General features: G+C 49.0%; 1 protein-coding gene across 2 annotated transcripts in view; it reads right to left on the bottom strand.

The window, feature by feature from the left end:
* Positions 1–3,584: 3,584 nt before the first annotated feature.
* GRK3 (G protein-coupled receptor kinase 3) overlaps positions 3,585–13,401 on the bottom strand; it is an 80,334-nt gene continuing 70,517 nt past the window's right edge. For both annotated transcript variants that reach the window (XM_067307386.1, XM_067307387.1), the window contains 3 exons: positions 12,808–12,944; positions 11,713–11,826; positions 3,585–11,154 (listed from right to left, as the gene is read on the bottom strand). In XM_067307386.1, the coding sequence (XP_067163487.1) occupies positions 10,993–11,154; positions 11,713–11,826; positions 12,808–12,944 (413 nt within the window). In that variant the 3' untranslated portion in view covers positions 3,585–10,992. The remainder of the gene's footprint in view (positions 11,155–11,712; positions 11,827–12,807; positions 12,945–13,401) is intronic.

Below are 13,401 nucleotides of genomic sequence, written 5' to 3'. Positions count from 1 at the left end.
GCCGGCGGCGGGCAGCGGCGCGGGACGGCGGCGCCTCGGGGCGGCACGAGGGACGCTTTACGGAGGCGAGGGAGACGCGGGAGCGCGCCGGGCACGGGCGCACGGGTCCGGAGAGCGGGAGAGAAGAGAGAGGACAGCATTAGCGAGTCGGGCGCAGGGGACAGGGGCTGCTGCTGCACCGGCCGGCAGTGCCCAGCCCGAATGCCGTGCCGGCGCCGATCCCTGCGGATGCAGCACATAGCTCCTCCTGGGTCCCACAGTCCTCGGGGCCGGCGCGGCGCAGCCACGTCTCGACACGCCGAGCTCATCGCCAGCGGCAGGGCGGCAGCCAGACGGGTCGTTTTACAGCACCGGGGAGGGGACGGTGCTGCAGCCACCGGCCCTGCGCAGCCGGTGCCGGGGGGTCTCGGCTCCAGGCTCGTGGGAGCCGGCAGCCCTCGGCGGGGAGCCGGGGGGAGGTGCCGCCGCGGGAGCCCTGCGGTGCCCCGCTCAGGGCTGCTCCAGGTTTCACCTGTGCAGATCATTCATGCACCGAGCGGGTCAGGGCTCATCGCTCCCTGCCGCCGCGCAGCCGTCGCTTTGGCCTGGTACCGTGGCAGCGAAGCGAAGGGTATTTCCATGTACAGTAAAGGGCAGGACCGCCGGGAACGGCCCCCGGGGCCCCAGCTGATGAATGTCACTTGCCTTCTTGGGCGAAGGCCCTGGGTGTCGCGTGCCCTGGCTCTGCCTGGCCCTGCTGGCGCCCGGGGCCCCCTGACTGGGGTCTGCCAGCCCCAGGCAGCGCGGCCACGGCAGGCAGCTTGGATCCGGGGGCCGCGGAGCCCTGCTGGCACCTGAACCCCTGCCCTCGAGCTGCTGCTGCCAGCCGCAGAGCTCGGGACGGAGGCAGGCTGGATCGTCAGCCCCGTTTTACATGTGGGGAAACTGAGGCACGGAGGGGGCCATGCCTCGATAGCACCCCCAGAGCAGAGCCGGGTCTCCCAGTGCTCCAGGCATCGATCCGCCCGCCCAGCACCTGGGGAGGGCGCAGAGGGGCGCAGCGCCAGTGGGTTCGTGGGCCGGACCTGGGAAAGCCCATCCTGCCGCCGCCGGCCGGCCCCTCGCTCCCCGGGAGCGACGGAGGCACCGGCAGCTCCCGACCCCGGCACAGCACGCGCCAGCCCTCCCTCGCGGCTCTGCCCAGTGGAGAGAACCCGGCCGCTGGGAGCAGCCCGCAAAGCCAGGGCTGCTCCCGGAGCCCTTCACTCCTGCCTAAAAATAGCCCTTGTGGCCGAGGCGCCCCCGGCCCGGCCGCGATCACACCCAAAAAGGCCCGTGGGGACCCCGCGGGGACGCCCACAGCGTGCAGGCGGGTACCTGTGCGGGCGCAGGGGTCAGCACCCGCGGCCGGGCGCCGGCGACGGGACCCTCCGGAGCAGGGATGGCGGCGGCAGCGAGGCAGAGAAGGCGGCCGAGCGCCCTCCCCTCCTTCCCCTCCCCTGCCGCGGCGGCAGCTGGGGCGACACATGTCACCGCTAAAAATACCCGCGGCCCCACGAGGCGGCCGGCGGCGCGGGGCCTCGGCGAGGGAGGGGGCTGGTGCATGCCGGGCCCTTGCCTGCCGCCCCGGCCCGGCTCGGCTTGCTCACGCACGCTTGCACCCCCCGGCGCTGCCGCTGCCCGTCCCCGTCGTGCATCCCGCGTGCACGGGCTGCGCGGCCTCCCCCGGCTTCATCCACCCGCGCTCTTCCTCAGGGCAGCCCCAGGTCTGCGCTTAGAGACGCTGCGGCGAGAGAAGAGCGAGGATGGGGGCTGTTGCTGCATCCTGCCTGCAGCCCCCCGAGGGGCCGCGCTGGGATCGCGAGCTGTTCCCGTGCAGGCGGCTTCAGAGCCCCAGGGACGTCCGAGCCCAGGGCGACCCCGAGCCCAGTGCAAAAGCGGGTGGGAAGCGCTGGGGGGTCACGAGAGCCAGCCCTGCTGCAAGAGGGGACCCCAGGGCCGCCCCCGACGGTGGGGCCGAACCCGCCGACAGCCCCCGCGCGGCCGTGAGATCAGCCGCCGAGCCGGGGAAGTGACCTGAGAGCAGCGCCCGAAATAGCCTCCCTCCATGGAAAGAAGCAGTCACCTCGGCTCCGACGCCAGCGCGGGCAGCAGCCCCGGGCGCAGCCGGGACGGAGGGAGGAGGCCCCGCGCCGGCCCCACAGCTGGCGGCTCCTTTCGGCCGCTCCGTAACGGTTTTTAAAGAAAATTGCGTTCGCAAGAGCCGCTCAGCCAAGGTGTCGGGGGGCTCCCTGGCTTTTCGCGTTTCCCTGCGCAGGCAGCACCAGCACTGGGAACTGCTTGCAGGTTTCCAGCCCGGCACGTGGGCAGTGCCAAACCAGGGCGACGGGGTGTTGGATTAGGCCAAGCACAAGGGCAAGAATGAAACCTACCCGCTGCCACGCAAGATCCCTCTGCAAAGAGCCTCCGGCGCTCCCGGGACGTCGGCGCCACGGTTCGAGAGGCTCTGTTTGAAAGGAGATAGGAATATTAGGCTGGAGTTACCTAATATGGGACTGACAGTTACTCAAAGCATCTCACCGACACCTGATAAAAATACATCCCCTTTGCGCTGGAGGAGAACGGGGCGAGGACGCGCATTTGCACTTTGCACCTGCAAAAAAGACAAGGGGAGGGCGTGCGTTCACGGCGCGCGGAGACGGGGGCGACCCACCGAGCTGGGCAGAGCTGGAAAAGGGCCCGAGCCCCCACATGCCGGCCCGGCTCCGGCGGCACCCTGGTGCCCGCGCTGCCTGCGCGCCCCGGGGGAGCCGAGGGAAGCCTTTCCCGCTAGAGGGCTCAGGCTGCCTCCCAGCCCCGGGAGGAGTTAATGCTGCAGCCCCCAGGCCCGGGCCATGAGGATGCAGCGCTGGTGCTCAGCAGACCCTCAGCAGCCATGCAGACCCCACGCGGACGCGGCTGCAGACAGTTGCTCCGGCAGCTCGGGCCGTGCTGCAGCCCCAGGACAAAGCCAGAGGCTGCAGAGGGCTCATTGCATCCGCCGTGGCATTTCCGCCGCTCTCCAGGACAGCATCCCCCAGCTCCCCCCGGCCGGCGTGCAGCAGCGCTGACCTGCACCGGGCGCCCTGCAGCAGCGCCTGAGCAGGGGCATCCCCCATCTGGACCGATCCCCACGCCGGTGGGCAAGCGGAGGTGACAGCAGCAGACCCAGGTCGGTCCCTCTCCTCCCCAGCGGCCCCCGGCCCAGCCCCAGGACCCTTCTCGAGGCCACGGCGGTGACAGCGGTGCCGGCAAGGGACCCGACTTACCAGTGCCCTGCAGCGGGCAGGGGACGAGGGAATCCCGCGGGAGCCGGGAGCAGAAGGAAACTTCACTTAACTTCAGTCGCACGCTTTTCGTCACAGGTTCCCACCGCAGAGTTTTTGCTTCCTAAGCTCTTCCATCTTTTTCCGCCCAAAAAACGTTTGTCTAGAAGAACCGGGACCGCCTTCGTTCGCCTTACCTGTCCCGCCCCGGGCGGCCGCCACACCGGAGAGCCGGGCGCCGGCGCAGCTATTGCAAAGGGGCGGCGGGGACGGGAGGCTGGAAAGAACCAAACGGCATCGCACACGCAAATGACTTTTTTTATTGGAATTCTCTTTGTACGAGAGCAGTTGACCAACACACAGAAGCAGCTTAGCTCTTCCAAAAGAATTCTTTAAAAAAATAATGGCAGAATTAACTAAGTGTGGCACATCACAAATTGCTGAGGACTGTAAACTCGGAACATAGTCTCTGTGAAAAGTACTACCTCCAACGTGCAGGAGTATATATCGGCAAGGAACAAACCCCTCTTCTGCACAATAAATATGAAAAGAGCAAAGTACATAAAACAAATAGTGATTCTCATAGATACAATATCTAAAGTTATTTACAGATACTGGCTTTTCTTACCATTAAATTACACATTGAAAACAGGTTCTCTTTCAATATATATATTTTTAAAATCACTAGTAGTTATTCATGTGAATCTGCTCCTCCAATTTTTTTTTTTTTTTTTTTTTTTTGGAAGGACCATATTTAGTCACTAAAACAGTGCTCATAAAAACGCCTCTCCTAGGATATTCTTACTTTATTCTGTTTTTCAGACTCTTTTTTTTTTTTTTAATCTGTCCCTCTCCATGTTAGCTGCCCGTCAACCTCTCCTGTTCCTGAACGAGGAGACACCTGGCGGAGCCAGGGGCCCCAAGCCGCTGCCTGCACCTGCCTCCTGCCTCCTGCCTGCGCCCAGCAAGACAGCGAGCAATCGAGCAAACCCTAGTTCCAGGCACCAAACCCGCTCGTTGCGTTTCGCGCCAGGGAAGTTGGTTTAGCGACACTGGAATCGGCACTGCCCAAATCACGGCCGATTGGTGCTGGTGACTCTCCGCCCGCTCCCAACGGCACCGGTTCGTGTTGGTCTCGCCTCTGCCTCTCCGGCTGCTCTTGGGCAGAAGGGGCCAACGCTACCGCTCGGCTTCCACCGCAGCAGCAAACCGCGGCGAGGCGAGCGCAAGAGCGGGGAAACGGAAAGCAGGGTAGGGATGGCCACGGGGAAAGGCAAGGCGCCGTCCTCCCGCCAGGCGGCCCGGGCTGCTGCGAGCACCGCGCCGGCGGCTTCGCCGGCACAAGCAACGCTGCACCGCGCGGATGCCGCGCAGGGAATCCTGAGCGCCGGCCCCGGCTCCGCGGCAGGGGGACGTCGGCAGCCCGCGCCGCAGCGCTTTGACGTATTCCTCCCATTGCGGAGGCCATGATTAGCGCTGGGTTTATTTTTAGCAAATGAGTTATCCGATGCACTTAACGCTATTTCTGCACTTTGCTGGGGCAGGAGGTCTGTGTGTCATCTCCAGACCTGCTCGGCAGCAGCGAGTGCACCAGCAAAGGCGTTTCGGGGCGCAGGCTAAGCGCAGCGTGCCGAGGACAGATGGGCACCGGGCGCCGCGGCCCCGCTCCCGGGAGGACAGCGGCGGGCCGAACCCACAGCCCGGGTGGCTCCTGGCCGAGCCGGCCACTCGCCCCGGGGCACCACCGGCTTGTGCCACCATTTCCAAGGGTTCGGCCAGTTTAGAGGAAGAGACGTTTCGGACAGGAATCCCACCCGCGTTTGGACGGGAATCGCTGCCCGAGGGGGCGGAGGTGCCTCTTCCCCCTCCTTAACCGCGGGGGAAGGAGTGGGACGAGCTCCGTCCAACCTGGCTGCCGGATATCTAAAGCCGGTGAGATGATCCCAGATATTCCCTGCAGGACAACCCTCCTGTCTTCACAAGCTCTAATTTTTATTTTTAAGGACTATTCATCTTTCTGTGAAAAATGAGTCCAAAACGGCAAAGATCATTTCCCGTGGAAATGCCCAGTTGTGCTCAGCCGCGCCAGCCCCAGGCTCTGCCCCGGAGCGGAACGAGCTCTCCCTAAACCGCTCCAGACTCACGTTCACCTGCTCTACTCCGGTGTGGGAAACTGCAGCCTCTCGAGGCAAATCTGTTCCGTTATTTCCTTATCCTTGGAACTACAGAGCTTTTTTTAAAAATATCTGAGCTGACTCTTCCTCGCCCCAGTTTAAGGTCATCCAGCACAGACTCGGAGACCATTTTCTTGTTAATAAAACCTCATTCGCTGGAATGCTGAGGACTAAATGGGAAATTTAGAAGTATCAGCCAAACAGTGGGTTTTACTTGCAATAACTTTTCAGATGTTTCTGCATTCATAAGCCATTGCACTTAGAGATGGTCTTAATAATGCATTAAAGTCAATGTGCTTATAATAAAATGGTAAACTGGACAGACTGACTGAAATTAGTTCGACTTTATTATGAAAAACAGAATAAAGCTGACTGATCCTATTTGAAAGGAACTGCCATTCCTTCAAACAAGCTATACATATAAGGAGCAGAAATTCTATGGAATGTCAGAAGTTGGAGAAACGTATTTAATAAATAATATAAAATGTTTTTTTTTGTTAAAATAGAATTCTTGGTTTTATACCTACATAGCATAGCAACCTTTACATAAACAAAATAAAGCTGAGTCTGTGATGATTAGTTTAACACAAAATAAAAATACAATTTAACAATTGTATTAAAACAGCCAATGTTCAGTCCACACAATATGTACACCATGGAATAGAAATGAACAGAAAACAGAAGTAGATCATCTTGAAATTCCTCAGACGTTTGGATATACATATGTTCTCTGTATATTTTAGCTATTTTTCCATTTTTTACAATATTAAAATTAATACTATGCTTTTTCAAAATATGTTTTTCAGTTTTTTAATTTGTAGAATTGACTCATTTCTTATATTAATCAACACAACTAGTAGTATTTACTTTCTACTGTACAGTTCAAAATAGTCTTTCCTCCATATATATTTAGAGTGTGAACATTTCATAGTTAAAGTAACTGCATCATTGACATCTGCTGTGTGGGGAACAGTAAAATAAGTATGTGATTTGTGAACATCTACAGTACGTAAGTATGCAAGTAGAAGAATTGAAGAAGAATTTAGTACTTAAACTGATCAGCTGCCAGGAAAAGAGCAACACACTCAGAGCTCCAGGTATCTCACTTCTCACGAGCAAATTTTCTATCATCTGAGACTGTAAACCTAAAAACATCAGTACACGAGTAATCGTATGCATACGGGGCTTGAGCGTTGATGGCAACGCTCCCGTTGACTCCAGCAGTACAGGATCAACGCCCGAAGCAGTTCTTTTGGACATCAACAGCATCCATTTTTACAGGATCATAACTTAGATAAAACATTTTTTAGCACCAAATACACAATATTTCCTATTATCTACTCACTGGACTGCAAACACCTGCATTTATATTAAACAAAACCAATCTCATGATCCTATTTACTTTTTTTTCCAGTAAAAGAGAGAGAAGCAAAACTTCTGCCACTTCTCTAAAGGAGAGCTGTTGAAATTAAAGAAAATTTGAACCTGACTAAATTGAGGTATATTGCATGGATCCGTGCGCGGAGTCACGCTCGCACGGGGGGGCACAGCAGTGTCCATACGTGCCCGATCTCCCCGTTCACCATCCGACTCAAGTCAGCATGCTCAGAGCCTGGTTTTGAAGTCTAGCAGGGTGGTGTCACACCAGTAACGTCAATGGAAGTGGCATCGGCTCCATATTTACAACAACAGGACGTATCTCAAAGCAGTATTATGAGAAGTCGCATATAAAACTGTAGCCTTAGATCTTCCTGGACCAGGGACAGCGGCATAAAGGTAGAGCACGCTTAGATGAAGAAGCCTTTCAATTTAGAAAATTGAATAGCCCGCAGTTAGAGGAAGGATTTGAAGAAACATTAACTAATGTTCCTTTACCAGTTTCACAGATTTGCAACAAAAGTACTGAATGGATTTAAATAATAAAACGTGCCTAATTTATGCCTGCAGTGACGGGACATCGCAGCCCACGCGCAGCGCCCAGGGACCGCTGCACCGCAGCGACCACGCACCCCAGCTACAGCCTTGCCGGCAGTATGAATAACTGGGGCTTTGCCTTTTCTACACCTGTATTTCAATTCAGAAAAGTCTCCCCGATTTTGGTGAGATTTTGCTGTATCCCTGCCTTGAAGCATGGCATTAACTCACAGTAACTCCCACGTATCAAAAATGCCACCGACCTCACAGCGGGCAAAAGGAGGAAAAGCAAACCAAACGGAGCTGCAGCTCTTCCAAAAGTCACTACGAAGCCCTGTAAGTCCAGATCCTCCAAAAATCACACATCTTATTACAATCATGTAATTCGTGCACTTACATTCTCGAATCTGGTCCTACCACGTTTATCAGCTGTAATGTTGGAGCCGAAGAATGGTTAGGAAATAACCCCTGCGACTCTGAAGGAACATGGGTTATGTCAGAGCGGCGTTTAACACGACCCCATCTGGAATGTCCTTCTTATATTTCAAAATATAAGGGACAATCTCCCTACATGCTTCAATCTTCATTACAGCTGAAATTTTTAAAAGGACTTTCAGATTAACTTGTTTAAAAAACTGCTTGAAGCTCTAATTTCTTTTGTTTTTATCTTCCTGAAAGTCTAACAAAAACATAGAACATGAATGTGGTAAAAATACATAAAAGGCCTCACGAGGCTCACGACCCTCATGAAAAATAATGTTTGTCCAAGAAAAAAAAAAAAAAAACCTTTACAGAATTTGGTATCTAAAATAGGAACTACCAGTTAAAAGCAGTATCAAATATTCTGTTTTGAATGGCTGAATTTCAAAGCTCTCTCTACATCAGAAGATCCAATTCTTTTCACACAGAAATCCACTTGTTACTGGGAAAGTAGTTTTACCAACGTGTACCTGAGGTTTTTGCTAAGGTAACCCTCCTCTCTCTCTCTTTCTCTCTCACAAAAGCATAGTTGTACGTGTCACAAATATGAAACTTTTTATAAATTGTCTTAAGGCAGACTTAAAGAAAAACAGACGTTACATTTCTTTTACTAGTCCACTGCCGCCTGACCCCTTCCCGCAGAGAGCTGACTGACGGCACAGCTCCGCGGCCAGAGTTGCACATCGCCACTTAAATAAATGAGGCAATAAAGGACAAAATAATGCACATGTTCTAAGGCCATCCCAACTCTGTTACACTTCTGAGCAAACACACTTCTGTAAGTCAATACACAGCCTTGGTTTCATATGAAATCTGTGGTTTTGAGGCACAGTTTCTCAACAGCAGACATCTCTCTCCCCTACTCACAGATAGCAGCAACCCAGAACCTACGGCATGTTGCGTCAGAAACCCAGCAACTGTTCCCAAATGATTTTATCTAAAAAGCAGCTACGGAAAATAATTAAAAGAGAAATATGGAGTAGATATTGAATTCAGAAAACATGAGCAAAATAACAAGTTACATGAGAACTAAGAGTGGATTTTATCATAATCTGAGTTTTCTTTTCAAATCAACATGAAAAATAAGAGCATTGCATGGTATTGTAGTAAAAACTTTAAAATATCCAATACACAGTCAGTGCCAATAAAATGAGACATTTTCTATTCCAAACTTCAGTAAATACCACAACTACTCCTTACAGAGGATGCTTAGACACTAAACATCACTTACCAGTGAGAAGGACTCATAGCTTGGTACTCTTTATAAAAAGTAATTAAAAAAATAAATGGGGAATATCATTAAAAATATTATCTGACAGACACGAGGTATTTTCTAAAATGCATTTTTCCTTTTATGCTACGCCAGATTATAACAAAGAGTTTGCACAGTTGTCGAAGCACACGCTATGCAAAGAGTTTGGCCAGTCCCACTTCTAGAAGCAAATACATCTGATTTTATCACAAGTGTGTTCAAGATAAGCAAATATTTCTGAAATAAATCCTGTATTTTTGCCAATTTATATTTTGAAGGAAACAGGTCTGAAGCTCTCTGGTGATCTGCTAGCAACACAAGCTGGACATAAACTGTGCACAAGAGGCAAACAGCATAGGTGTTGGTGTAACTTCTGCTCCCATTTACAGAGACGCAATTCCCACTATATTGAGGGTCTATGAGAGTTGTACCACTGTAACTGGGCAGAAAATGTTCTTAAGGGGTTTACAGAATCAGAAGAACGCTTAAATTCAGCCCTGACTTCTCTCTCTCATAAAAAAATCACAACAGCCAGGGAAAGGCTGACTTGACATGCTTAAAGGTGTCTAACAATTAGAGATTATATCTTTACTTTTGCAAAATAACAGTTTCAACATGACATGACTGATGTCTTAAGTAAAACTAATGTAGCTCTGGCATTTGATCAGCTCATTCTGTCAGCTCCATTCTCAGTATTCTCCGACTGTTTTCAATGTGGACATTTTGAATTCTCTAGAAAAGAAAATTAAAAATCCTTCTGCAAGCCAAGCCCTGCGATGTACACGTGACTCTTCTGAGCTTGGCTACCATGAAAGTTGGGGATATTTATGCTATGAGAACACACTTGCTTACGTTTTTGTGTAAAACAGAGAAGGATCCACAAGTCCCGTAACTGAAGAGTGATCCAGAATACGTACCAAGGTACCCATACATTTTAACCCAGTACATGCACTAGAATGCATTGGATTTGAATAACTTCTTTTTAATTTTTAAAAAGTGCAGTTGACCTGAAATGGAAAAGAACTGTCTTTATATTCACTGTAAACTTGTCAAAAGGAATCTGCTCTTTAAAAACTGTGCTAAAATAGTCAATGTATACAACAGAGCACTAGATGAAGCTACCATAAATTCCTCTTCACCAATTATTACTCTATTGTGTCAGTTATAGTACTGCATATACGTAGAAGAAGCAAAACGGTGGTAGCTACTATTAGTGAGTACAACAAACCAAGTGAATAATTTGACTTCAATGTTTCCATGAAGTAGCAATAACATTTAAACCACAGGACAGTTAGAATTCAGTACTTTGAAGTGCATAAGAGTCACACTGTTGATTATCAGCAGTATGGAGAAAGGTTATAGTAAAGTCAGCAGTAATGGTCGGAAAGAACATGGCAACACGACAGATTAAATGTTCTCCAACACGGCAAGTCTGCAGCTCCTTCCAGAGTTGAGGGATTTGTCGATATCAGGAACAGAAGTGTAAATCCTAACCAGCAGTAACCATTTCAGTTTCCAGGCTTGGTATAAACCAAACAAAGGTATTGCAGAGAAAACAGTATCTTCCTTCCATCAGTAGTTCTAGAGTAACGGACCATTTTTCAACACCACCAGGGTGCAGGAATGCATGGGAGCAATATGCAGCCTCCACGTCTGGGAACTCCCACCGCTGTCGGGGTACGAACTCACTTGCCATCGTTTCCGTCTTCACAGCCGCCAGGTACCGAGTTCTGACGTTATCCCATGCTGTAAACATCTAATTCTTCTTCTCCTAAGTACATCCTGCTTCCAGGACTGCACAAAGTAATTCATTAATAATAATGATTCTGTGAAACTCAACATGTTCACAAAGTAGCTTTCCCTACGTGAACTTTGTTCTCTATTTCTTCTACAGACCATTGCTATTCCTGTGGCTGAGGGGTGGTTTCGAAAGCTCTACGACTGTTGAGCGAGATTTATTGAGAAACTTTGGAGCCCGACGCAGCAACCTCTGTGCCTCAGTAAAAGCTTCTGTCAGCTCTTTTTTCCACTGAACAAACTCTGGGTCACTCTGAAAGAGATACAAAGTAGTTTGGCACTTTGTAATAAACTGCCAATACCGTCTTCTCTTCTGCATAGCACTTTAAGCAACTTATTTTCATTTTCTGCGGAAATGAGCACCTTTGGATATTGAAAACACGTAGCCATTTGCTTCCATCGCTCAGTCAAAACAAGGCAAGTCAGCAGCAACTAAAGCTGGTCAAAATGTTTCAACACTTGCCTACTTTATCCCTCACAAACACATTAGTTGCCGTAAACTAACAGCAATTAGTCACCAGTGTCAACAAGGCCTTAGAAGGCTGCCTGGGTGAGAAGTAATAAAAAGCTTCAAAACAAAATTCATTTTGGTGCAAGTAATGTTGAAATCCATATTTTTAGTGATGATAAACTGATATAGCTGCAGGTTTCCTACTTTCAAAATAAAGTATGGTAAGAACTTCCCTAGTTTTGCTTAGATTTAGATTTGCTACATAGTCAATATATAATGGGAGGACTGGAACAACTGTTTTTTATCATTTATCACATGCAAAACATCTGATCCACAATTACTAAAAAACAAGTGTCTCACCTCACACTGCAGGACAAACTGTTTTCCTCCTTTAATTCTCAGTAAGATGCATTTCTTATCTTTAATTTGCGTTTCTTCAACAGATACTATTTGTTCCATTGTCAGGAGATTTTGCTAGAGTATTTGCAAACAAAAAAAAAAAGCAGAGACATGATTTGGTGAAAAAAAAAAAAAAAGCGTTGCTTGTCAAATGAAGCCAATATCTAATTTTTTTTGACTACCCATACAAATGAAGTTATGGACATGAACAGTCATTACACAAATGCTTCTTTATTTCTGAAGACTGATTCATGAACTAGAAATAGATCGTAAGGTAAGAGAGAGATTTGGCAAGGGGCTTGGTTGGTTAAACAGAGACAATGCAATATAAGCCAAAGGAGGCAGTAATGACAGTATGAACTAGGAATCTACAATAGGTGTGTCTACAAACAAAATATGCACTATTTTCCCTCAAGAGAGTTGCATATAATTTTATGTATTTCCAAGTATTAGTGCTGTAAAAAAAAAAAAAATAATAATCTCACTATCTGTATCAAAGGGCTCAAAGGGAATACTTGAGCTCTATATACTTACAAAGAAGAAAACATACAAAACAGTTTGCAGAAAAGCTTTCCCCATATACTGTAACATGAGAACAACATTTTGAAAATCCCAAAACTTTACATAACTAAATATACAAATGATTCATCTAGCACAGGATCACAGCTGGACTAAACTAAAGTTGCTATAGCATTTTATTTCAAAGAAAATGTTATAGCATTTATTACCTTACCATTTTATGTTTTTTTGCATAAATAGTCCAGAAGTCCTAAATGAAAAACAACACCATGAACTACCAAATTCCTTTAAAAATATAAAGGAAACAAACAGATTTCTCAAGTCAACTTTATGTTTCTTCAGTGCAATGCAGCTTCCCATTAACTAAAGCAAGGCTAGGTTACCTTGAGTAGTTACTCAAATCCACCAGTCATTCACTCAGGCCAAATTCTGCTTCCATGGGAGGTATGTTTGAGTATGGGAGCTCAGACCTGCTTCAACGCCCGCCTGCCTTTCACGCCTTTTGATGTTGCTGCTCCCTGGAGTAACGGCACTTACCCGTGATTCTCCTTCTCCTCGCCATTCAAGTCGGTTTGGGAAGAGGTAAAAGTAACGACGCTGCCACTGAGTCAGGAAGGGATTCCCCAATTTCAGCATGTATCCGTGCATAATGCAGTCCTTCCCCAGTGCATAATCTACGAGAACAGGAAACATTAGCATGCAAAATAAGGAGCTGCCTCAAGCGTTCTGCACATGTGCTATGCTGAGAGGGGATATGCTCCACAACGCAGTGGGACCAAGTGTGCTATCACTAGATTTTCAGTAGTGCTTCCATGTGCGCACACACACACGGACACACAGAGCCAATTCTGCCTCAGTTGCTCAAGTCAGCAAAACTGCAGTGGAGTAACCACAAAGAGAATTTGATTCTTTGAAAAAAAACAAAACACCAAAATAGTATCTTATTTGCTGTTAAAAGAGTTGTACAGTGGTATCCAAAGGTCAGAACCTGCTATGTAGCATCCTTGTGCAAACAAGTGAAGTTTTCTATAAAGTTTTCCAATTCTCTTTGCCATGAAATCAAATCCTCAATATTATTTTCTAAGCATATACCATAACATTTAAAGATTGTACTAAAGATTTTCCAAAATG

The sequence above is a fragment of the Apteryx mantelli genome, chromosome 17 (assembly GCF_036417845.1).
Source record: "Apteryx mantelli isolate bAptMan1 chromosome 17, bAptMan1.hap1, whole genome shotgun sequence".
Taxonomy (NCBI): Eukaryota; Metazoa; Chordata; class Aves; order Apterygiformes; family Apterygidae; genus Apteryx; species Apteryx mantelli.
Note: the sequence above shows the minus strand (reverse complement) of the source record. Positions and strands in the feature narration are given on the sequence as shown.